The sequence below is a fragment of the Amblyomma mixtum genome, chromosome 2 (assembly GCF_055824585.1).
Source record: "Amblyomma mixtum isolate Tamu chromosome 2, ASM5582458v1, whole genome shotgun sequence".
NCBI lineage: Eukaryota > Metazoa > Arthropoda > Arachnida > Ixodida > Ixodidae > Amblyomma > Amblyomma mixtum.
The window spans coordinates 110,930,977-110,957,913 of NC_143013.1; the positions used below are offsets into that span (position 1 = coordinate 110,930,977).

At 45.8% G+C, this 26,937-nt stretch overlaps 1 protein-coding gene across 1 annotated transcript; it reads right to left on the reverse strand.

Annotated features, from left to right (window-relative positions):
* LOC149360571 (uncharacterized) lies at nt 1-26,911 on the reverse strand. Its single transcript, XM_089569327.1, has 5 exons — nt 26,621-26,911; nt 7,557-7,708; nt 4,325-4,398; nt 2,583-2,672; nt 1-270 (listed from the first exon to the last, which is right to left on the reverse strand). Exons 1-5 carry the CDS (start codon nt 26,717-26,719, stop codon nt 149-151), a joined length of 537 nt encoding a protein of 178 aa, XP_089425453.1. The 5' UTR covers nt 26,720-26,911; the 3' UTR covers nt 1-148.
* Nucleotides 26,912-26,937: the final 26 nt, after the last annotated feature.

A 26,937-nucleotide genomic window follows, 5' to 3' on the forward strand; every position in this document is an offset into this window, starting at 1 on the left:
TATGCCAATTCGCAAAGCGCGAAACGTACACACTGCTTAAGAGCCGTTTATTCAATCGTGCATTCTGTAAAGATTCCCTTAAATTAATTAGATACATTGTCGCCAGCATAATCCTAAAATCACAGCGCTACTTTTGCTCGGTGCCTCGTCAAAAATGGCAGAGTTCCTTACTGTAAAGAGAAAATCCAGAGCCGCAAGAATCAGCGAAAGCTTCGTTGCAGTGCTGAGGAATTCTTTCCAAGTATTCTACTTCAACCCAAAGCATGCACTCTGAAAAGAAAAGCAAAAGAAGGCTACGTAACAACTCTTGTCAAGTATATAAATGGTTAGAAAAAGCGCCGGTGGGATGAATTAGTGGGAAACAATTTCTGGAGTCCTACGTGGCTCTAATAGTGCAATGCTATAATGTTGATACCCGGTATGCGGTAATCGTATTAAAAGCCCTAACTATCGCCTTGAACGAAGGTTCCTCAGTGATCTAGAGGTATCGCACACCTGGTTCACGACCTAAGATGAAGCGGTTCTAGTCCAGGCTTAATTATGTTTCATTTCAGCAGAATTACGTTTCTTCCTTCAGAGGCAGCGGTAGTGTGATGACGTCAAGACCCCGTAGAACAACGATGTATTCAGCAGTGACGCCAGCCCTCATTTGCTGTCTGATTGTTGTGGGTGGTTTGAATTACCCAAAGAACGTCATGTGGTTGTGACACCACGAACCGGTCAACCAGTGGGAATTTCATGCAGCCATTTATATAATTCTTCCGGCTGGACCCCTAACGCTATTGTCTTATTAGTTTTAAGTAAAGCGCGACACGTCTTAAAGACCGAGAGTTGGCGAATGCTCTCCCGCTCCCCTGCTGGCTAGCTCTTGAGACGGTGAATTGCTGGCGTACATAGCGCGACCCAAACAAGCCAACTCGCGCCACGGAAGGCTGGGCCCGCTGACATGGGAGAGGTCGTCAATGAGAGACGTGAGCGCAAACTTTACTTTCGTTCCAGGCATTCTTCACGCTTTGCGAACACGACAATTTAATTTTGGATTGCACAGCGAAACCGTTAGCTTCGGCTGTTGCATGCACATGACATATTGAACTCTTATTTATCAGCGCGAGTACAACAAGTAGTAATTAACAATAAATTATCCGACCCGAAATCAGTTTTAGCAGGCGTCCCGCAGGGAAGCATATTGGGGCCTCTACTTTTTATCATCTACATTAATGACATCGTTCTCATTGACCCACGCCCAACATTTATAATATATGCTGATGATACGAGTTTAATTTTCACCTCTAACAATATACATAATCTGTCTGAACAAGCAAACACGTGTTTACATCTTTTAAATCATTGGTCGATCGTAAACTCACTATCTATAAACATACATAAAACAGAAGTGGTGCGTTTTAGGCCAAGAAATAAAACAGTGTGCGATAGCGACATTTCACTTCGGATAGGGTCTGTGCCTTTAGAAGTTGTCCCCGTCGTAAAAAGCCTTGGAGTATATTTTGAGAAGCATTTATCGTGGTCAACACATGTCGATAAAACAGCGGACAAGCTGTCAAAAATAACTGGTGTGTTAAGTAAACTGCGCTATTTTCTGCCACAAAAAGTGAAACTAATTCTTTATAATTCCATGTTTGCTTCCGTTTTAAACTACTGTTTCACGGTATGGGGAACTACCACACTCTCAAACTTAAACAGGTCAGATGTAATCCAAAAACGAGCCATAAGAAGCATTGCAAGCATCCCCCGCGACGTTACGACAAAACCCCTTTTTAATGCCTTCCACATAACTCCAAAACACGAGCTATATAATGTCAACTTAATAAAAAGATATAGGAGAAGTAATACCTACCGTAATTTTCTTGAAACTTTGTCTCAACTAACACCTAGAGAACACACTCATGTCATAAGAAACCGCGATAAATGCTTCATTCCCCAAATACGAACTAACTATGGACGTCAAATGCTCAGCTACCACTTACCATTATTGCTAAATGCTTTGTGTTAGTCTTACAAACCAGTATTTTTGCATCTTATTTTTTTTTGCTGTTTTTTCCTGTTTCTATCTCTTTTTTATTTTTATTTTTCCCGAGTCAGTTGTGTCTCGCTTATTTTTCCTCAAACGCAATTGTTTTGTTAGTTGCTGCCAATATATGTAATTAAACAAACCTTGAAACCTTGTACGGGGGCGCAGGCGCGCAATCAGGCTCCAGTGAGAGCTTTTTGTCTGCGCCCCTAACATCTGGATGATGTAAATAAAGATTTGATTTGATTTGAAGTTAAAGTGCCTTATATTTTTATTCCCAAATGTGTAACTGGGGTTTCGATCACTTGGATAACTGTTCGTAGAAGATATATAAAAGCTTCAAGGCCTTTCAAATAGGGGAATTTGGCTATAGTAGCGTTCATTTGGCTGGGATCAGTTCTTGAATGGAAGGTCCACTCTGTGCCCCAAAACATTTATCGACCCAGCAAACACCTGCGAATATCAGTATCTGCTCGATCATATTTCGGTCGCTTCTTTCTGAGTGAGCCCCAGTAAACTTCAACGATAATTATGCCCCGCTCTTGTTCCTTACGCTCTGCTTCATCTCCGAAAGGTAGTATGCCTACAAAACAGGTCTGGAAGTCCGTGAACGACACCGTGATGAGGAGCGGACTGCTGTAGTCTGGAAGGAAAGAGAAAACGGTGATTTACCACACCTCTTCACCCATCCCTTAAACCAATTCATTTGCACTCTCTGAACGTCGCTTAAGCCAGTAACTGCCTTAGATTTGTTCATACCTCGGCACCATGAGAGGTGGCTCAATCACACTCACACTCACGGCCGCTCGAACTCAAATCTACTCATTCACGTTCACAGTCACGTCCACTCACACTCACAACCACTCACTCACACTCACGCTCATGATCACTAGCATTCATAACCACTCACTCGCACTCACACTCACGTCCACTCACACACACGAACACTCACTCGCACTCACACTCACGTCCACTCACACACAAGACCACTCACTCACACTCACAAACGTGAGTGTGAGCATGAGTGAGGTGATATGAGTGCACTCACGAGTGAGTGTGCCGACCTATGGATTTGCTTTGCCTCGAATTATAAGGACTGGTGTATCCACAGACTTTTCGAAGCGCAAAAGGAAATGACTTGCACTGCCCTTCCCAAAACATTCCGAGCGGCATAGCTTAATTCTAAGTTGCGTAGAACATGGTGATGTTGTTGACGATAATATGAACATTGCTGCTAGGTGTCGAAGTTCTGGCCCAGTAGCGTCTCACCATCGAGCGTTCCCACCATCGAGCGTCTCACCATCGACCCTCTCGTCATCAAGCTCCTTGTCGATATTCTTTGTTTGTACATAATGTAATTTAATTAAAACAGCATAAATCGTGATTTATGGTCGCAACAATAATAAAAGCTTCATTACGTCATGCAACTGTATAAAGTGAATTGAACTGAAAAGAAAATCAGAGAAATTTGTTCGGAATTAAACAATTCATTCTTCAATTTCGAGTCAGGAAAGCTACCCATATGCCATTCGCATGGAATTAAACCAGTATTCTATGTTTATGTCGCATGGTCTTTCACAAAGTTTAATAACATATAGCTTAGGGGGGTTTCACGACCCAAAGCGACTCGGGCTTTAAGAGACGCCGTACTGAAGGTATTCGGAAATTTCGACCAAGTCGGGTTTTTTAACATGCAGTGACATTCCGCAGTTTGCGGGCGTCTAAAATTTTGCTTCCATCAAAATTCGACAGCTGCCGCCGAATCGATCCATCGTCTTCCGGGTCAGCAGCCGAGTGCAGTATCCACTGAGCCACCGCGGAGGCTTTGATAGCTTAGAACAGTATGCTAATGAGTGTGTGCCATTAGTGAGGCACTAATTAAGAAATAGAGATTCAGAGATAAGCAAAGTGCATATCGATGAGAGTCAGTGTACGTGAACCCTTATATGCTTTTTCACGTGACGTTAATGTGCCGTGGCTTCTGGTAAGATTCATAAAGCTCGTGGTCAGGTAATATTATGATGGGACTAAGTGGAGTCCGTGACGGGCCCCATTTGCGCAATGGCGTCAATCCCCTAAAAGAGCTGCTTAACATTGCGCTTATTTTCTTTTTGTCACATGGAACAACGGGGGCAGCATCATTGGCGCCAATAAAAATATAGCATATTGAATTCGTGTATTAAAAAGTCCTATGCAGCACAAATATCCATGTATTGACCTAATAATGTCCCAATAATAATACCTTGGCGGATTCTTCGCACGCCTGACGAAGGTGTTTACGCCTGTTTTTCTTACCTTTGTCTATCACGAGGGTAGCCTTATTCGGCGCATCCGGAGTAGCCATTGAATAATCGTAGGTGAGGAACTGCCTGTAAAAGAGACGGTCAGGTGGAAGTTAACAGCCCTGTCCTACTGCCGGATGTCAGCAAAAATTTGACTTACTTTAACAGCTCTGGTCCATTTGGATAGGTATCGTAGCGTCACATCACCTTTGACGGAATGATTTGGTAATGGCTTACAAAAAATACGCAGAAATGTATTAATAAGCTGTCACGACTAAAATATGTTGACGCACTAGCGGCAATGCTATCGCTGAGCGCGCGCAGCTGGTCTTCGCCCTTGACGACAACATGATATATTGATGTAGGCCCATGAGATGGGACGGCTGTCTTTCTAGAATGGCGGTGCATGTAACATGGGCAGCCACAGCTTAACGGGGCCGGGGCTCCACGACCTGTCCCTGGATTGTCGGCTGAAGGGCAGGAAATAGCGCTGGTGCTGAGTTTGCAACTACATATTCGCGCGCCATTGGACGCTCGACCTCTTCTCGGATGAACTGCTTATTACCATGCATGAGCTGCGGCCTTGCTGCTACCAGGGCATCAGCAGACAGGACGTTCTGCCTGCTTTACAGTGCGGCGAGTGAGGATTTGTTGCATGCGAAGGTCCTTGTAGCTGTAGCGCAAACTAATGACTGAGGCCACGGTGTCGGCCGCTTCTCCAGAAATTGGTGAAATGTTTAGGGGAATCCCTCAAGGTGGAGTAGATTTATAATAAGAGAGTAATTACTCACTGACGTGCACCCAAGCGCCGCATTTACGGCTACAAAGGAAAGTTGTACAGCTTTTTCAGAAACTTCGAAGTTAAAGAAAAATTCGTCCTCGTCCGGGGCTCGAAACCCGGGACCACCGCTTCACCGGAGCAGTCACTTTACCAACTGAGGCAACCGGGACGGCAAGCAACAGAAGTACTGAGAGGCATCCCCATGGATTCCTTTCATGACATGCTTTATCTTATCGGCCTCCGGAATCTTAGCAATCAGGTGGTTGCGCAGATGCGCCACGTCTTGAACGTTGCTGGTGATTGTCTCGCCCGGCTGGTGAGCCCGTTTTCGCACGTGCTGCTTGGCGCGTAGCTTAAGCAGCCCAGGAAGGCAAAATACCTTGGTGAAGCTACCTATGAACGTTGACCAGATGGGGATAATCACTTCTTGGTTGTGGAACCACAGGTCTGCGACATCAACGTGAAAAAAAAAAGACGTTGTTTAGCTTCATCGTGCGGTCCCAGCGATTCTGCGTGCTGACTCGCTCGTAGGAAACCAGCCACTCCTTGGCGTAAGAGTCGCAGGTCCCACTGAAGTCGTCCCGGGCCCGTTGTAGGGAGTGCCAGCGCAGACAACCAGCGCAGGCGGGCTGGGGCGTTATGGGGGCGTTATTTGGCGTTTCGGATGTTGAAATTCCGCTGCGCACCTCGAGGACGGGTTCAGATGCGACCTCCACTACTTGAAAAAGGGTTTCGTGACCCTGAAAACACTATGCACTGAACGCCGTTTGTGTGCCCGTCAGCGGTAGTTGTAGGGCCAACCAGCAGCGCGCTTATCAATATCACTGCCGCCACCACATAGACATATTTTCATCGTTGCAAAACAACATGTAATTGAAGGCTGTACAGAAGAAATACCCGCTGGACTGAGAATTACACTAGAATGAAATGATGCGCCAAAAATAAACTTCATTATTAAAAAAGTTTCGATACATTGTAGCCCCTCTCGAGGCTGAAAAAAATTGAAAGCTGATGGCAGAAGCGTGGTAGTACTTTGAATTACCCTCGATTATTACTGTGATAATTATCATCATCATCATCATCAGCCTGATTACACCCACTGCAGGGCAAAGGCCTCTCCCATGTCTCTCCAATTAACCCTGTTCTTTGTCAGTTGCCGCCACTGTATTTCCGCAGACTTCTTATTCTCATCCGCCCACCTAACTTTTTGCCGTCGCCTGATAGGCTTGCTTTCTCTTGGAATCCACTCCGTTACCCTTAAGGACCAGCGGTTATCCTGCCTTCGCATTACATGCCCTGCCCAAGCCCATTTCTTCCTCTTGATTTCAACTAAGATGTCATTAATCCGCGTTTGTTCCCTCACCCACTCCGCCCTCTTCCGATCTCTTAACGTTTCACCTATCATTTTCCTTTCCATAGCTCGCTGCGTTGTTCTTAACTTAAGCTGAACCCTCTTTGTTAGCCTCCACGTTTCTGCCCCATGGGTGAGTACCGGTAGGATACAGCTGTTGTATACTTTCCTCTTCAGGGATATTGCTAAGCTACCATTCATGATCTGAAAGAACCTGCCATATGCGCTCCACCCCATTCTTATTCTTCTAGTTACTGTGATGCCTTCACTCAAATGAATACTTTAACTGGGTGGTTCCATGAGGTGCTTGGTGGCTTATTGGGTGTCGCTGTTGTGTGGGTGCAGGTTGGTTTAGCAGCGGGGGGTGGCGCTTCAGCACAACGCTATCTTTTTGAACAGCTTGGTGGACGGGTGGTGGAGGACGCTTTTGGAAGGCGATCGTGGGTGACGGCGAGGTGAGGCGGATGGAGGGTGCCGATAGGGGGGAGGGGGATATCCCGCTGGATAGGAGCCTGCGTGGGCTGACATGGAAAGCGTGTGGAACTTCTAGAGTGTGGATGCTGCACTCAGCGGACCACTTTGGCCGTGACAAGTGATACAGCTGTCATTAACGACTGGACTTATACTGTATTCCGGTGTCCCTCCATGACATACTTAACCTGAGGAAAGGGCTGGGGGTAGGCGGTTGGGGGCGGAGCTGGTTGGAGGTCATTTCGCGAAACAAGTAGAGCAACAGAGTTTCGAGGAATTGATCGCGTACAACAGATTCCTTATTATATCATCACCTTCAGAGAAGTTACGTCCGCCACACAGCATAGCCCGGTAATTGCTGACTAATTGTGGCTGGAGTGAGTCTTAAGAATCCCAGTCACAGCTGTCCCTGCGGACGTTCATTTCGTTGACCATTATTCTCATTCGATTGAAAACGAACGGAGGTCGCAATTTTGGTCACGAATTCACTACCTTTTTTTTAGGCTTCTGTGCGGCAGTGACAACGCAAATACGCCGTCATATCCGCTGCAATTTTCTGGTGCAGCTGATACTCTATATTTAACATTCGCCAGCACTCTTGTTTCGGAATAGAAACTATAAATGTTTCTGTTATGATCTTACTCTTCAGTTCCGTTGAGCCCTTTCAAGTGGACGAGATATGTTGCCTTTTTTTCAGGCAGGTCAAGTTCCGTTCTCAGTGCGGTCGCACACGGCAGTGTCGGATCTTCGATGGAGGTGTTCACTACGGCTGTATGGGGCATGTTTGACAGCATCTGGAAAATGATAACAGCATTCCTCGAATCATTCCACTTATTGACAGCGAGGGGAGGGGGGGGGGGCATCACACAAATAATTCTGCTTCGTGAAATCGTTTTACGGTGCAGACAAGGCTGGAATTGACAACAAAAACATGTACTACACAGTAATGGCGAAATTACAGCGTTATCTACAAGGCGCTCCTTTCCACGCCCTCATACGAGCACTTAGGGACGCATGCCACTATACCTATCCACAACCAATACAAAAGGCTATATACTCCACACACCCGCCACTGTGCCACATGAGGGCCAAAGGGGCACATTCTCGACGACAGCTACTCTAGTGCCTATTGGTCATGAGAAAACGGCTGAAACGGTTAAAAGAAAAAACTTTTTTGATATTTTCCAAACATTGGGCGCTCAATGTTCGGTATTATGTCAGGATGCATCTTGGGACCAGGCAAAAAGACAAGGAAGGAGGAAGAAACCAACAAGACGGAGCGGAGAAAATCAACTGAGTCATATGACTCAGTTGAGTATATATTTATACTACATCGCAATCACAATTTAACTTAAGAAACGACCATCATATGACACTGGTGCGCTGGTGTGTACGGGCCAGCATGTTATCCAGATGTGCAAACTCTTTATCAAATAAGTTACCCCTTAGCAGAAACTAATACGTTTAGAATATACGGTGGGCTATCTAAAATTGTATTTGAAACATATTTTGTATTCATGAATGCACTAAAAATATGTAGGAAATACGTTCCTGAAATTCCATGCTTGGTATTCGAAATATATTCTTAAAATATGTCAGCATTACCTCACTAAAAGCAGACTTCGAGCACTTTTCAAATACGTGAAAAATTATGTATGCAGTTTTAACATCTGGTCAATGTATTAAAAGTGTACTTTCGTAAATATGAAATTGGTTGATCGAAGCGTACTTGAATTCTAACTAAGAGGCATTCCTTTTAAACGCATATGTATGCAATTTTAACATCTTGTCAATGTAGAAAAAGTGTACTTTCGTAAATATGAAATTAATTCATCTAAAATATATTTCAATTCTAACTAACGGGCAGTCCTTTTAAACGCATTTGCAGCACACTTCTAGCTGCCGTTGAATAGGCGAGTGCTCGAAATCGCGTTTCGGGAAATGACTTTTGCGTGCTGTTAATGTATTTGAAGTGTACTTCCGTAAATAAGCAATTAATTCGCCCAAAGGATAATTAATTTCTAGCAAATTGGCAGTCCGCTTTAGCATATTTGCTGCACACTTCACGCTGCCGTCGAAAAACCTAATGCTCGAAATCGAGTTTCGGGAAATCGCATTTTGGTGTTGGCAATGTATACAAAGTGTATTTTCGTAAATACGCAATTAATCCGTCCAAGTATACTTAAAATCTAACAAATGGGCAGTCCATGTAGACATATTTACATTACACTTCAAACTACCGTGGTTTGGTTTGGTTTGGTTTGGTTTATGGGGTTTAACGTCCCAAAGCGACTAAGGCTATGAGAGACGCCGTAGTAGAGGGCTCCGGAAATTTCGACCACCTGGGGTTCTTTTACGTGCACTGACATCGCACAGTACAAGGGCCTCTAGAATTTCTCCTCCAAAGAAATTCAACCGCCGCGGCCGGGATCGAACCCGCGTCTTTCGGGTCAGCAGCCGAGCACCATAACCACTGAGCCACCGCGGCGGCGCCAAACTACCGTGGAACAATCTATGTCTCAAAAAGACGTTTCAGGGAACAGAAAAATCTCTCCTTTTCCTGTCGTCCTTTAGTTTATGGTAACTTCTAGCAGGAAGGTAATCACCACTTATTTACACTACGTGCTGTGAACGTGGTAGCATTATACCGACAAAGGCGCCTTGGGTACTTCCGGGCCCGAATATGTCAGCGAAAAGGACCACGACCGGCAAGGCCGACCGGCTCCCTTAAACGCCCGTGTATCTGTTGGTTGACAGTTCGACTCCTGAACTAATCCTGATGCAAGTTTCAACTAGCACTTCGGTTCTAGATCGTCTTCAGATTTCAACGCGGCCAGTGGGGCACTTCTAGGATAATTTGGGATAATAGTGTTTACACAAAAAACCACCGCACTGGGCAAGATAGTGCGTCGCTCTCGGCGTGTAAATAAAAGGCAAGCCGTGCACTTTTCTTTTCTTTTTCTCTTTCCTCTGATCTTTTAATTCTCCTCTATCTGCACGTGGCAGCGGTCGTGGCTCGGCTCGAGCCAGTTGGCAGGCCCGTGCAATTTCTTTTACATCCTTCTCTCAGTCGCAACAATACAACAACCCCATTTCCTGTTTGCTGCGGACCTTTCGTCATGATTTGCTGTGTAGTTATCTTTGCCGTTCCCATTCCGTCAGGTGACCTTATAATCTCATGCCGCTCTTGATAACTACGCGTGTACAATTTGATTTGCAGTTGAAGCATTAATCCGTCTCATTCTGCGAAGCTGACCAGTAGACGTTTTGTAAGCCGAAGTGTATATATTTTTAGTCTATCAAAGGTATATTTTAAGCCTATTTCTAATGTATTTAATGTATATTTTTAGTCTATTTCTAATGTGTTTAAGGTATATTTATAGTATATTTTTAACGCATTTAAATATACTAAGCGGACACAAATGTACTTTTCACGTATTTTAAAGAACGTTCAAAATATTATTCCTAGTATAATCAGAAAGCATTCGTATTGCAGTTTAAGCATAGGGACAAAAATGCGAAATAAATATAAATTTCATACAATAGGTTTGAAATGAATTTTAAGCACATCCACTTTTTCGGTACAGGACCCGACGTTTTGCTGTCACAAGAGCCGAATTCCTTCTTAATACAGTAGGCTGCGTACACTTCTCTGCTTATTATATACGCGAACTTTTCGCGGAACCGAGGCGTGCAACCACGGCAGTGGCGGCCGTGGTCGCCCACATGCCAACCCCAGCCAATGGACCTCCTCCTGTGTGGTGCTCCTCAAATCTCACCTTTATACAACGTCCGTTTGTCCATGTAGCTTTTTCACAGGACAGGGGTATTCGGTAAACGACCCCGCTTGTGCACGGGGAGAATCTGACTGCGTGCTTATTGCACCAATCGTCCTTGTGCCGTCCCTATACTTTGTTGGATAGGCCAGCCAGTTTTTGGGGTGCGGCGAAGACCATCGGCACGTCACTTTTCTGAGCCCCTTTTCTTAGGCGATGCGAGATGTGGTGGTAATACACAATAGCAACAGGTCTTTTCCTTGAGCGTCTTCACTACGGCGGTGCTCATGTACATACCTAGCCTTCCTGGCAAGGGTCCCTAGCGCTGAGGTGACCCACTCACAGCCAAAACCAGCACTGGCCAATCTTTGCAGCTGGAAAGCCACGCTATGCGGGATTTCATGATTGCAGGACTTGTCCAGAACAGCACGCAGGCAGTGTTTTTTCAATACCCCTTTTTATAAGCTTATAATGAGCGTAGTAGAAGCTTAAAATAGATTTTTTTGAGCCAGGCTGATACCTCCAGTACACTTTGGTTTGTTTCGCGGACAGCAACGCAGATATCCAGGAATGGCAAGGATCCTTGAGCTGGCTCCTCCTGAATGAAGCTCAGCCCAAACGCGCACTCGGTGAAGATTTCTAGACTCCAGTTCACCTCAGTCATACCCCCTCATGCGTAAGCCCTGTTACGAAAATAGCGCACTCATCCACGCACGTCGAACCTTTGCCGAGTAGGCTGTGTCAAGGCATTCAGCAATTCATTTATCACAGTAAGATAAAAATATGTCGCTCAGCAGGGGGGTTATGCCAGAACCATGAAAATCTTTCAATCAAAATCAAAATGGTTGATGAAGGATACAATCTAAGCGTTTCTGAAATTTTGTTCGCACTTATTCCGCATGCGTTCTACAAGTCCACAGGGCCATAGCCATAAAAGGTAACTTAAAGGGCGCGAAACAGTTACTTCTGAGGTATGTAATTGAACAAGTAAATAACGCCTATTCAAAAAGTAAACAATGACTATTCCTAGCTTTCATGCGCGCGAAGAAATGCTTCAAACTCTTCTAATTTTTTTTCATTATGAACAGGTACACTTATTCGGAGCATGCGAGAAAGTTTTTGAAGAAATTTAGAGATACCCCCTGCCCCGTATCGCGCTCAGAATCAACTGGTCCAAATGCAACACCTTCCTTATGGGTTTTCTCGGAAAAGAAAATGTTCAGCACTCCGCTTTTTCCCTCTTGACTGTTTTCCCAAGATTTGTGTGGTTAAACCCGTCACACAAAGCCAATTCTAGTTTTTTCAGCCCAGCAGGGCTACATTTCGTGGCGGACAATTTTGTGACACCTTCCTTCCACAGGATTCACCTGTGGAACTCTTGTCACTGGTTAAGGATGTTACTAAACGTATGCCTGAAGATAAGAGGTTGGTGCATCTCGGAAGTTGTTAATTATCTTGTCTCAAAACAGTTAAGGAACAAAGAAAGGCCAACAGTCAAAGAAACCATCGATTACGTTAAACACACTTACCTTGCTTTAATAACTTGAGATAGAGAGGGTAGCTTCGCATTGCTCCCAATTACATTTTATGGTAAAAAAGTGCACGTCAAAATGCGGACCCGTTCACTCAAAAGAGCTTATCGCATTTCTTCGCGCGCATCAGAGCTGGAAAGAGTCATTGTTTCCTTTTTCAGTAGACGTCACTGACTTCTTTTATTACATACCTCAAGAGAAACACTCTTGCGCTCTTAAAAGAGAGATAAAGTGAGAGGGAAAGACAGGGATGTTAACCTGAAAAGTTTCCTGTTGGCTACCCTGCAGTGCGGAAGGGAATGAGGGGATAAAAAGGAAAGAGAGAAGGAGCGAGAGACAAAGTCACAATCTAGCAAGCAAGGCAGTCTCTCGGAAAGACAAAACAGTGCCTTGTGAGCCTTGCGCTCTTAAAGATACCATTTATGACTATGGCCCTCTGGCCTTCCAGAATGCATGCGGAATAAATGTAGATAACTTTTTATAAATGCTTCGGTTTCATCTTTCATCGTCGATTGTTAATTTTTAAGGAAAAAACTTTCAATTGCTCGGCGTTTGCATTGATTCTCTCATAGACCTCTTGTTGCGTGACATATCTTACAGTGATCTTACAGTGACAAGCGAATAGCTGAACTCCTTGACATAGCCTACTCGGCTAAGGTTTCAGGAATGCGGATGATTGCGCTATTTAACTAATAGGTGTTATGCATGAGGGACATGACGGCAGTGAACCGGGTTCTAGAAATTTTCACCGACTGCTCGTTTGGGCTTAGCTTCACCTATGAGGTGCGAGCGCAAGGATCCTTGTAATTCCTGGATATCTGTATTGTCCGCGAAACCCAAGTGTGCTGGAGGTATCAGGCTTTTTCAACAAACGCTTTTTTAATCCACCATTTAGCTCATTCCAAGTTTGTAAAAAAGGGTATTGCAAAAAACTGCCTGTGTGCTGCTCTGGACAAGTCATGCAATCATGGAATGCCGCATAGCGTGGGTTTCCAGCTACAAATAGTGACCGGTGCTGGTTTTCCCTGTGAGTTGATCACCTCTGTGCTAGAGGTCCGTGCCAAAGAAGCTAGGTGTGTACATGAGCACCGCCTTAGTGAAGACGCGCAATGCAAGAGACCGGTTACTATTGAATATTACCACCAGATCTCGCATCGCCTAAGAAAAATGCCTGAGAAAGGTGACGTGCCGGTGGTCTTCACCGGAACGCAAAATCTGGCCGGCCTATGCAACAAGGTGCTGGGAAGGCGCGACGAAGATTGCGGAATTAAGCACGCAGGCAAATTCGTCCCGTGCACGAGCGCGGCGTTTACCGAATACCCCTGGCCTGTTACAAAAGCTACATTGGACAAACTGGACATTATGTGCACGTGAGATTTCAGAAGCACCACTCAGGAGTAGGGGCATGGGCGGCGGGTGGGCATGTGTCTGATTACTACCGCCACTGCCGTGCGTTGACGCCTCGGTTCCGTGAAGCGGCAATCTTAAAAAAGTTCGCTTCTGAACTAAGTAGAGAAGCGTACGAAGCTTACTGTATTAAGAAGGAATCCAGCTCTTGGACCAGCAAAACCTCGGTTAACTTATATGATAATAGTTTGCATATCTGAATGATATACTGTTCCGCACGCGGCAGCATATCAGTGTCTTGGGGTGGTCGTTTGTTAGGTTAGTTTGTGATTGCCATGGATATATAAATATGACGCACCTGTGTGTTAATCTTCGTTTATGTTCCGCTGTCTGTATTGTTGGTTTCTTCATCGTCCCTTGTCTTTTTGCGTTGTGCCAAGATGCATTTCAATACTAGTCACCATCTAGCCCACTTTTCTCTGCAATATTATTTCTATGTTATTATGTCTATGTTCACAAGCTTTCAATACTATTTGCGTCATATGCACGACGCAGATTTTAAATTCCCTCAAATAGACCCTTGCGAAAGGCTCTAGACAACATGTACGCTGAGGACGCTTTTTGTGTCTGACGCCTGTAGAATGCGCGGAATACTAGACCGCAGCTTCTTAGGTTAGGTGTGGAGAAGACACAACGTGAAATTATTCACTATCAAGAGTAATACGCACAGCCCGGTGGCAATGTATTTTTGAAACCTGGGGTGCTATGCTGGAAGGCCCGAGTTTGCTGAAACTCGGAATCTTCCCGAGCTCTGGCGACGCCCTCGGATGAGTGAACTAATGGTAGCAAGACAAAATCCCACCCCCGTCACGCCTCCAACTTCATTGGGTTATCTGGATATATTCCGTGCTTTATCATCACATCGGCGCCACCTCATGGGCTTCTTGGGCGGTCTACAAAGAACGGGTCACGTGAGCCAACCGCCGGTGCACTTTTCATTTGTGTGTCGCTCCACCAAATGCATTGCGTGTGCAATTAGACAAACAAGGTTTGTTTAAATTTATAATGCACTTAGTACATCTTTATAAGCATTTTATAGTGTGCAAGATTTGGATTTAAAGCGCTTTAGAGTGATTCATGCATTATTAAGTTTTGCTTTGTTCCGCGAGGGACGCTACCAACGCTACGGTCCCGTCATCAGCTGACTTGCCAATGGCGACGAGGCACACGTGCAACGCTGTGAAGGCTACGGAAGTAGTCCGCAAAAAAAAAATAAAGAGAGGTGTATTACTCCGCGCTGTTCTGTGGCCGTGTGGTCTAACGCGTCGCTCCGTAGAGCCGACAGGCAATGGAAGTGCGTGGGTTCAAATCCCGCATGGTGAAACTTATTTTTTCGCAGATTTTTTTTTTTCATCGGAAGTTGAATTTCGCGTGACCTGAATGAGAAAACTCGTTTTGTTCACAATCGCTTTAATATTATTCCGTGTTCTGAAATGAACTGCATGCATCTGTTCATTTGATGCATACCGCGTTAATGTGAGCTGTCCGAAATTCGTTGTCGATGAGCTCGCACCGGCTTTTGGTCAGCAGTGGCGGTTTTCTTCCCGATTCTGCAGCACTGTGACCATACTTTTTAGATGCAGGCGAGAGGTTTGTGCGGAAGATGACATTCATTCGTCGGGTTTAATTAATTAGCACCGTGGTGAGTGCTCTGCAGTTGCCCCATTAAAAAGTGGCCGTCTGCAACTTTCGATTTCGCCGTTGCCGAGGAGCCCACTTTTTTTTTTAGCCTCTCTTAAGGTACCTGGCATGTTATGAATTGTTCTGTGCAACCGGTTAGCGGCTGATCCAGTCTTCGCCAAAAAAGTCTGGGACCGACTTTGCCACTGTGCTGTAGAATAGCCCAAAGGACTTGGCGACAAGAATTATTTTTTACCGATCGCAAAGTTCAGAATCAAGATGTCTGTTAATTTAGAATGCTGGTTTATCATGCAGGAGCGCAGAAAACATGTTCTAGACTTCTTAATCGCCTATTTTCTCACTGTATATGTGTCACATTCTTGTGCATATCTGCAAATCCTTTGTTTTTGTTAAGATATCTCCCCTTCTTAAGCAAAGCGCGTTTTCCTTTGTCATTGAAGAAAGCTCTATAACTTGGCTATTATATGCGGCAAAAGAGCAGTATATTTAAACCGACTGGTCAAATTATTTTTACACACACCACCTCGATAAGGCCTGTTTTCCCGTGTTAAGTGTTAAATGTTGAACATAGTGTTGATTCACACAGTGACAGAAAATAGTCCTGCCTCAAGAGTCAGCTTGGCTCGATTTCCCTGCTCTCCTATAAGAGCAGAAGCTGCTCAGGCAGGATTTTCATGCAGCCAGGTAAAAAGAGTTCCAAACTGTCGGAGCGTCAACTAAGAATGCGGAAAAAGTTGTACAACGCTAGGAAAAAAATATTTCGAAAGAGCAAACAATAAATGAGACAGGACAATAAAGAATGCTGACCCCGCAGTGTTTGAGAGAAATGGTTTATTCTGGAAACAGCCCGTGGCATGGATCACAGTGCATACAAATTAAAGGACACGTGCAGGGATGTACACCAACACAATCATTCAAGTGCTCCAAAATTGAAAAAAAAAATGTGGAGCCATCGAACAACACTATTTGATAAAACGAAAACCTCAAATCTTCATCACTGGAATCACTCAAATCAAATCACTCAAATCTTCATCACTGGAATCAGTGCTCGACTCATCAGAGGAGGAGTTGCACGAGTCAGAAATGCTGAAGACAACCGGTTCAATTTCATCGTCAACAATCATATCGCGTTGCCATGCTTAAGCCTCAACTTGCTCCACATGAACACAACAGTTTTGCCAGTTTTCCTGGCTTACAGACGCCAGTGCTTCCGGCAGGAGCTTTTCCACTTCAGCCAAAGTGAAACGTTTATTGTGACTATGAATATTGCATAAGAATGCAATCTGCCAAGTGACACAAAAGCTACCGTTTAAAAACCCATTAAAATGCATGCATGAAATAGCTGGAAAAATCCATGCACTTATTACATGCGCACACATGAGGTAAAACAAAAAATTATCTACACTGTGTGTAAAACTGCTCAGTTACTGATAAACGGAAGCGGTTTTTGAGGTTTAATGCCCCAAAGTAACTCAAGCGATGAGGCATGCCATGGTGAAGGGCTGCCAGTAACTTCGACCATATGGTGTTCCTTAACATCCACTGACACTGCACAGTACACGGACCACTATCACTAATCAATGGGAGAACATTCTATTAACCATGACATGCATGAAAGCAAAAACAGAGCATTCTTACAACCATTGTGTTCAATGCATAATGTGCCTTCCTCGTGAAATAGTTGGCCTTCACCATGTCAGGGCTGGACTTCGAAGGGGCCTTTACGCCAATGTAGGTCCCGTGGACGCATCCCACGACGTCTGTGATGCCGCCGCGCAGAAGGAAGTGCTCCTTAACATACGCATGCTCGGCCACAGTTGTGGGGAAAGCGAGCCACCGCTTCTGCACAGCCGCGTTGATAAGCGCGTCAGAGACGTCACTGACACAGCGGCTGACATTGCTTTGGTGGCGTCCAATAAAGCGGTCTGCGCCGACGCTGACATTGCTTTGGTGGCGTCCAATAAAGCGGTCTGCGCCGACGCTCCCATGGAAGCTCCCGATTGCCAAGAACCGGAGAGCGCAGAGGACTTGCTCTTCGGCCGAATGCGAATGAGGCCCGGTACGCACTCTCCGCAGGCGTGGGTAGTCGCCTAACTCTTTACACAACTATCGTACCGATGTTTTGGAGAGGCGAAAATGTCGCTGGAATTCGCCGTCGGCCATGGCAGTAAACGGGTCCAGCCAGCCGTACTGACATTTGCCGTCAGAGGAAGCGATGACCCAGGCTGCTGCTGCTGCCGCCATGATAGTCCCGAGATGAATTCGGGGCACTTCACCGTTCACGAGTTTAGCTCCGAGTTCACCTGTCATTCAAAACCATTGGTCACGCCCCCGGCGTGCCGTACATAAATTATAGGCGTACGCGCTATGGGTGGGCCACTCCCAACATCCCTGCCGGCTACAGGTATGCTGCGCGGCTGTGCTGATTGCTGACAGACATCGACGATGTTGACCATCGAAGTATAACAGGCAAAACGGACGTCTTCGCTGATTAATCTAAGCTCCTCTGCGAAGGACACGCAACGTGGCGACAGCCGCCGATTCCTTCGCTCGCATACCAAGATTGCACAACATTATAGCCTGCTGCAACCACGTAAGACACAGCACAACGCTGACGGCGCGTCACACCCGCTTGCAAGGCGTCAAACACGGAGCACGACGACGAAACGGTGCTTGCAGCACGTCCTACTCCAACACCACATCCCAGGTGTTTGGCTTGGCCGCCCTTTCATCGGTGATAAAGCTCAGCATCAATGTGTCAAAACATCCGGGATCGACAAACGGTCGCTGCTCCAGACCCAGTGCAATAAAGAGTTTGTGATTTCCAGCACGCAAGCACTGCGTACTTCACAACCGTAACACCTTTCTCTGTTATAAGTCCGATTCCATTATTACAAACAGGATCCCTCACCTGCCCGAACGATATTATTGCGATGTCACTGCGGTATACAACGGCGATCGACGTTAGTGACAAAACCAGTCCTCAAAACCTTGAAGTACGCGACGTAAACAAATACTACGCAGATACGCGCGCCACCACCTTCGCAGCTTTTAGTCAGCGTCTGATGACATAGGATGAGTTGTGGCGCTGGGTAGCATGATCTTCGCATCCGCAGTGCACTAAAGAGGCGTCACACACAACAGGCATACGTAATGAATCATTGAATACAGCCAGAAAGCAATTTTGTTCTCACACCGCATCACAGTTGCTCGCACGGCCAATTTCTACCGCTGAGATTCGCCAAAAGCGTACTAAAAGCAATGGTTGGCCATAGCGGGGTGCGGGAGCGGCTGTAGCAGCGGAGAACTCCACCTGAGGTCACTGCAGAGAGCAGCAGTGACGCGGGGATGCAGTGCATTCAGTTTTTTGCTTTTGTGTATTATGCAAGCCGGAAGATGCATGACTGTTATATTTTGATATACGACAGAATAAAATATATTATCGCAATGACCGAAAAATAAGACAGAATCAGCGTGTAGTAGTTGCCCAGTCATTCCAGTCGAAGGTAGCGCTACCGGCGGCGTGTCAACGCAGGAGCTCTCTCGTTTTCGGCAAGGTGGGCTGCCGCTCTAGTTCGTATGCAAGCCACGCTGCAAGCAATGGCCTCACTATCGCCACTAGCGGCAGAAAGTGTCAAATATTTGTTAATTTCCTAAAGCTATGCTTTTCAACAAAGCTTCATTGGATTCAGATTTTAAAAATACATTTGGAAATGAACAAAACGTTTATAATATTATCTGTTGCCTTTTAACGTATTGGAGAGAAGAGAAAGGGTTGGTACAAGAGTGCACCTAGTGCGCACTGTTCGTCTTCGGAAATGGAGAGACAGATAGAGCCTGAAAGAGAAGACACGCCTTATGCACGCCTTTGACGCTCGCGAAAAGGCGTGTCAAACAGCTAGCGGCGAGTGTGCAGATAGATAGCAGAGAAGTCACGATTTCGCGATTGCTGATATGGCGCTGATAACTTCAGGTAGCGCTGCGGCCTGGTATTGCGCAGTGTATTGTGTTTGAAGTGTGAAAGAGGCGCGCAGGGTGCGCTTGTATCGCCTTTACCTGGCTTTATCTCTACATTTTATTCTCCGCTGCGTGGGCACGTTCCGCGCTATCTTCGTTCACTGACTGCCGTCATCGCGAACTCGGATGAAACTCGGGCGAGCGCCAAACTCGGGCCTTCCGGCATAGCGCCCCTGTACTAGTGATTCCCGAGAATGTTCAGGCCTACCACTGGCGCAAGAAATTTCCACTTGTGGTCGCAACACCCAAACCTGCGCGTAGATTCGCCTTTGTCGGTGACGATTTGCGCCATGACTTTCTCACCCCTGTTTGCCTCTATAAAAAGCCATAGAGTCGGTGGACCAAAACATTGCAGAATATTTCCAGGTGACCTTCTTCACCTAATAATAAATCGAGCGCTATTTTTCATGCAATGGCACCCAATCCACTTCACACCACTTATTTCAGGGGCATCCCAAATCCCCCCTCCCTCCCCTGCAAGTACCTATACACCCCCCCCCCCCCCCTCATTTCTTCTTGATGGTAAATTCTTCTGTCGCGCTCTAGACTGAGTGATCAGCAAAGGATGATGCCGCGGATATGCAGTATAGCAGACGTGCAGTGCTCGTCGTTGTCTTTCTACTCTGTCCCCGTCTTTTGGGCGCTGCTGTGCCTGTAATTATGCACCAACACAGCCGATTCGCCACATTATTCAGGAAGTCCTGGACTGAGCTTCCCCTCACAAATATCGGTCCCCCCGTTCCTGAAGCTGAAGATTGCTCACGACCACCATCATGGTAAAATATGCGCGTCACGAAGCCATCATTTCTGAAACGGCGATTGATCTAGTCACAGTTCTGCACAAAATTAAATGGAAAGAAATAACGTGGGGAATTTGAATGCTAGTCAAGCGCTATGCAGTGTTCCGCAACCTTAGAGCAAACACCAAAAGCAAAATTTGTTCCGAGTAAAAGACGGTAACTGTTTTCCTGGACAAACGCAAATATTTGCTGCATTGTCTCTGTCGGAACGAAAAAGAACTTGCTGCCTTCGGCGACATTAAAAATTGAGAGTAGATGGCAGTTTGGTGAGTCGACGTTATTCAGCCTGCGTCCAGCTGTTCAGTTTATGAAGCGAACAACATTGTGAATTGAACATAGCACGCACAGCCTTGTCTGCATAAAGCCAGCCCGATGTGTGCAGGAATGCAGGCATCGTGCTTTGTCAAATTAGGGGAATAAACTTCTGCAGCCCACAAACCTATGCTTTTAATTGCAACTGCTTTACAGACGTTTTTTGAATTAGTCTATTTGGCACTGAAATTGTGAAAATTTGTTTCTGCATCTTACTTTAAATTTCCCTTTGTGCACATAAATCCACAGTATCGAATTCCGATGGCATTTCGTTGGAGGTGAACTGCGAGAAACGCCTGTGTGCAGGTAGGAGTGAATGCAGGCTAAAGAATTCCACGCGGTCTCAATTAATCTGAATAGCGCGCTACAGTGTCTCACGGAGCCCAAGGGCAGTATCGGGACTTTATATTAAACCACATATACCACACGTTACCAAACAAGCAAGTAGTAGTAGTAAAAACATTTATTTATTTTTTTTTCAAAAGGAAGAGTTAGGGAGTAGGGGGATGGGGATAGATAGATGTGGAGCTACAGTGGTCGGTCTTCCCTAGTCCAGGATACCGTTGGCCTCCGCCGCTGCCTTGGCCCTCGTCACCAGCACAAGCTGAGTGCTCGGGTCGGAGTCAGCCAGGAGGGCCTCCCACTGCTCTAGACTAGGGCTATTTACCTTTGGTAGTAAAGGGCTTTTTTCGCAGCCCCAGGTGGCGTGGTACGTTGTGGCGTAGCCCCCACACCACACGCACTCTTTCGCGTATCTGTTCGGCCACATTTTGTGATACATGGCTCTGCTTGGGTAAGTGTCTGTTTGTAGTCGTCTGAGCGTGGTGGCCTGCTCTCTGTCGAGGATATCCGCCGGAGCCGAGTACTTCTTGCGCGCTCCCAACAACGCCTTCATTGCCTCCCCGTAAGATTCTGGCGTGCTGAAGGGTTCCACCGGCAAACCCGCCCTCCGGTTCGTGAACCCTCGGACAACGGTGTCTGTCATGAGATTTCCCTCAACCCCAGTGTCAGGGACCCAAATGATGGTGTGTTGAATGTTTGTGTTGTTTGATCCATGTCTGTGTTGTTTTTGTTCGAAGAGGATACTCGCGGCTTTTCGGCCGATCCTTCCATCTCTGTACGCCCTTGCTGCAGCCTGAGAATCCGTGGCTATCCAGTAACTCAGTTCCAGCCGATTGGCTTCAGTCAGGGCTAGAGCTATGGCGATCTCTTCCGCTGCTTGTGTTGTCCTTTTACGCACTGATGCACCAGTAACTATATTCCCAATGGCGCTCACTACTGCTACCGCCCTAGCGTTTTCCTTCGTTCTGTACTTGGACGCGTCAACATACAGAACCATCTGTTTCTTCTTTAGGAACCTGTCCAACTCCAATGATCTCGCCGCCCGTCTTCCTTCGTGCTTCTTCGGGTCCATGTTTCTGGGCACTGGTTTAACCAAGAAAGTGCTCCTAATTTGGCTGTCAATGTCTGTCTTGTCATCGCCCTCGTCTTCTGCCGGGTATCCTAGCTTGATCAGTAGTGCGCGGCCAGCGGCTGTTGTTTTCAGTCTTTCCATTTGAAATCTGAGCATGGTTTCGCTGTGCTCCTCATAGGTGCCGTACACCCCCATGTTCATCAGCTTCTCTGTCGAGGCGCAGGTCATGACGCCTAAGGCTTGCTTAAAGGGCCACGGACCACCCCAGCTCAGCAGACACTCTCTACCTCTCTTTCAGCGAGCCTCCTCTCCTTCCATTCCCTCCTCGAAATTCTTCTCTCCCGCTCCTCGTCGAGTAGGCTCGGCAAGGCAAAATCACCCCTTCCTTCTCCGACGTAAGCCGGAGGCGTGGTGTCTGTGGAGTGCGTCACGGGGCTACGTCATGGCCCCGCCTTCAATAGAATTCTTTTCTTGGTTTTTGCTGCTGGGGCTGAAACAGCGTCGTCGCATTTTCTCCGCACACTGAACGATCGAGAGGCGCGATCGGCTCGACCACCTAGACTTGTTAGCGAGCGCACCCTTTCATACATCTGTTTGTCATTCCCAGTTAGCGAGCCACCTTTTCATTTTTTTTTTTAGGCCTCCCCACCGTTTCACGAGCGGATGGGCGGAAGTCGTTTCTGTTCGAAACACACGGCGAAGTGCGGACCCGGCAACCGCCCGTTTGCTTTTCTTCATGTGTGTTTGTGTTCTGTGTGTTTGTGTCTTTTCTCCGCTCCGAAGCCCATGTCGTTCATTGGAGTCAGGGCGTACGCAAGATGCATGGAGGATAAGCGGTGTCTATGCGGAGCGCTCAAGTGGACGAGCGAGGGAAAGGCTCTGCTGCACTACTAATTAAAACCTTGTTTTGGGGGGCTCGCATAGAAGAAAAGAAACTGAGAAGGGAGCGCGCACGCAGAGCTTCTCGTGACGTGATCACGGCGGGGGGGGAGGGGGGGGGCGAACCAACTCCCTCAGTTTTACTATTTTTTACTTTTTATGGCAAGGGTTCAAGGCTGTCGCCGCACGCTCCCTCCGCAGTTTTTTTTTTTTTCCTTCATGCGGGTTTGGAGGCATGAGCCAGAACAGAAGGCGCTGCGGAAAGCCTTGTGCAGACGACGCGACGCCAAGGCTACGCCCAACCTTCTCCCGTCAGTCAGAACGATGCACCAATGGAGTGCCTTTAGCGAAAGTAGCCACCCTTGACGTCAGCGGGGTGCAGAGTAGTGGGCGGGGCCCGTTTTTGAAGGAAGGAAAGAACGAACGGGCTTTGATTTGAATTTTCGCAGCTTTTCGGGGCGCGCATGGCTCTAGTATTTTGCAGAGGTTATCTTCGATGCCTCATCTATGCAGTGGGCTTGTTTTTCAAAAATGTCCGGACCCTGGTCAGTGGCCCTTTAAACGCCCTTCTGATGCATGTTTCCATTTTGTTCTTTTCCCCTTTGTTAGGTTGTAGGTACGGAAGCGCGTACGTCATCCTCGGTATGATGAGCGCAGAAGTGATCCGTAACGCATCTCGCTCCTTCACCCCTTTTCTCTTGTTCGTAATCCGGCTTAACATCCTGCATATCTGTTTCGTGGAGTGTTCCCAGAGCTGGATGGTATGGTCCCGTTTGCCTTTCTCCTGCAGCCACATTCCCAAGATGCGAAGCTTATTTGTCCTTCTTACGGGTTGTCCATCTATCTCTAATTCTATCGTTCCCCTGTCCTCTTTATTTTTGTGAAGTCTAATAAATTCTGATTTTTCTGGGGAGCACTGCATCCCGCTAAATAAAGCAAATTGACCGATCTCATCCGCCACTCTTTGCAGTATTTCTTGCTTGTTTCCCGTCGATCCTTTTGTCGTCCACACTGTGATGTCGTCCGCATAAACTGAATGTTCTACATCTTTGATGTTTTTCAGTCTCCTAGTTAATCCAATCATTGCTATGTTAAAGAGCAAAGGTGAGATGATGGATCCTTGTGGCGTCCCTCTGTTTGACGTCGTCTTCTTTTCTGACCTAATGTTGTTGATGCCGATCGTTGCTGTTCTGTTAGACAGGAAGGCCTTTACGTATGCGAAGATCCTTTCCCCACAGTTTGTTGCCGAGAGTTCTGTGAGAATGGCATTGTGGCCGATGTTGTCGAAGGCCCCCTTGAGGTCTACGGCCAAGATTGCGCCTTCTCGAGTGCCCGATATTTGTTTTAGTACCGTGTCTCTTAACTGGAGCATCACGTCTTGCGTGGAGAGCATTTACATGGAGGACAACGGTCTGTTTCCAAACAAGCAAAATGTACGCATTTCCCATGTCAATAGAAAATATTTTCGGATAAAAATTTTGAAAATTTGGAGACACTCTTGTAGAAATATTGACGATAATGACCCATTCTTGTGATATATGATAAAACTTTTCCTTTAAAGTGCTACCATCAATGGCATCGAAAAGTGTACAGCCATAGAAAACCAATCGGGAAGGCTTTTGACGAGAGCAAAAACGTAAATAAAAAAATGCATCAACGTCGGCCGGTGATCTGCGGTTACCTTGATTACTGTAGTAAATATTACACCATATGGAGGCACTGCGTTCATAAACTGTTTGTCGTTGAAAATGCTTTCGTCCAGAATTGTTGAATACGACGTGGAGCTCAAATCTTTAAGTCGCGCCAAGCCTTGTGAAGGGGCCTCTTTGTAAACGATATAGCTATTACAACGTCGTAATGTAGGAACATTATTTTTACAGACTTGTCATGTATATATTGTAAAGGAAGGTAGGGCGACAGGTCGCTAACCAGCAGAATACGGCAGCCAGCCAGCGCGAGACACTTCATATATATATAGCCTCCAACAATATATCTTTTATCCACACAACATATAAGCATGAATTTCTGCATTCCATATATCTTCTTGCATATATGATAAAAAGAAACAGAAGAAAAGGAGGAGCTCACAAGAAAGAGGAGTAGTAAGACGGCTCTGGAGCGTAGTCCTCTGTACTGCTTATTCTTGCGTGCGAACGCGCCCATTTCAACGACTGTTTTTTGTAAGCATGCACCAACTGGCCCTTCAAGCAACGCTTCTTCGATGCTTGCATAGAGCATAATGTCTATTATTGCAGCTCAATTATCTCAATGATGGGTCCCTCTGAAACTAAGAAGATACGAAGTCTCACAAACACAGAGAGCATGGTTTGTCCCTTTTGAGGCTTCTTCCATAAAGGAGTCTTTCGCGTATAAGTAATAAAGACAACACTTTGTATAAAAAGTTACCCGCACTGTTAAACCAAACTGTTTGCAAAAATTCCAAAAATATTTTAATGCTACTTCCAAGACTATTCGGGCCCAAGTACTCTCATATTATAGTCCTTAAAACCGTTATACATACAGAAAACTATTGTAGGCTACAGAAACAACAAGTAAAACTCTAGTTTGGGCGAGTTGGTTCATGTTGATATGTAGAACGTTTATGCATTTGTTGATATGGCTTGGTTGTGGTACAAAGGGCAAGCTTGGTGCAATCTTATTCTATGTTCATCTTATTCATCTTATATTATGTTCCCCACTCTGACAGCAAACGGTCATATTGTTAATCTTCTGGAACCTCTTTTTTTTTCTTTCTCCGCCTGTGTATTATATCTGCATTTATTCAATGCCCATTGTTATCTGATGTCTTTTTGTGTTCTTTCTATTGCTCTTATGTTTTGCTATTTTATGCCTTTTTTGTTAAATTATGCCCGCTAACTATTGTATAACTTATTCATTGCCGCAAATTACACTAATAGGTTTTAACTTGATTGTATACTTTTATAGCTCCTCTGCCAAACTTATGCACTTTCCTTATGTATTCCTGATGGGAGGTCCCCCAGACAGTTTTCACTTTGGGACCTCCTACTGTACTAACTTTTTTATGAAACTTACAACTCATTTGTATTTCGTTTTAATAAACCTTCAAACCTTCAATAAACCTTCAAACCTTCAATAAACCCCAGTTTCAAGTTGGAGTGAGCCCTGTCTTTTGTGTGTCTTCTGTGTCCCCGTTTCTTGCTCCATTACCAGTTTTTCTTTCAACAGAAACAACAAGTAATCGAGGAGTTCCTATAAGTTTCGCAGCCTAAGAGTACACCGCGTGCACATTTTACCACAAGCTTGTGCAATTTCTTGATTGCATAAAACTTTCATCTATGATACAGGTGACATGATCCCGCAAACAGGAATATGTTATTCAAGTCCAGCGAATAATTAATACTACAATAAGGAATTCATGGCGAATTTCGATCACATTTCGTTCTGCGCAAGAGCTGCTTCTAATTGCTGCCTAATACGAAAGTGATCGCCTTTGTGACGCAGCTGCGGCTCAGTGGATAAGGTGCCCGGCGGTTGACCGAAAGATTCAGCTCCTATAACTACCTCTGCGGTCGTATTTCAATGGAGGTTGAAATGCAAGATGTCCGCGTACGGTGCGATGTCAGTGCACCTTAAAGCTTCCCATGTGGCTGAAATTTTCCTGAGGCCTCCAATACGGCGTCCGTCATAGCCTGAGTGGGTTTTGGACATTAAAGCCCATAAAACCATAAGCATCATCGCCTTCTTTCTCAAGGCACTGTAAATAAGCACGGTTATTTACTTGCGATGGGTATCAAGCCACATTCCTTTATCTATAGTTTTGTAAAGTTCGAATGAACGCCATAGGTGTCATGTCTGCTACTCAAAACCGGCTGCTATGCCCTACCGTCGAAAACAGCGTCTGTGCTCCTCAGAAACCACAAAAAAAAGCATTCGAATCGAAGCTTACCTGCCAAAAACTGGTAATTTCGTCGCCTGACACACCTGTCGCCAGCAGGATGACTAGCACCAAGGATAATGGTGTTCCACAATATGCCTTGCGTTCCATTGCTAACAGAGCAGTGCAGCAACGGCGTCACTGCGTCTTTGTTTACGGGATCCGTGCGCTAACGCCATTAAATACTACGACCATTGGAGTGCGTATCTGACATCACATGAACCGCTAGCTAAGCTGAACGACAGTCACACAAAGAGTAATTTGCGCCCAGCGTTTGATACAAAATCAAACACATGCTTTGTCCCTCTGGTCTTCACTCAGACACTTTG

Excerpts from the sequence above, each read along its gene's own strand:
- LOC149360571 (XM_089569327.1), bottom strand. The coding sequence starts at position 26,719 with ATGGAACGCAAGGCATATTGTGGAACACCATTATCCTTGGTGCTAGTC. Across the intron at positions 4,399-7,556 it reads GGGCTCAACGGAACTGAAGA|GCAGTTCCTCACCTACGATT; the intron begins GTAAGATCATAA and ends TCTCTTTTACAG. Across the intron at positions 271-2,582 it reads TTTCGGAGATGAAGCAGAGC|AGTGCATGCTTTGGGTTGAA; the intron begins GTAAGGAACAAG and ends TTTTCTTTTCAG.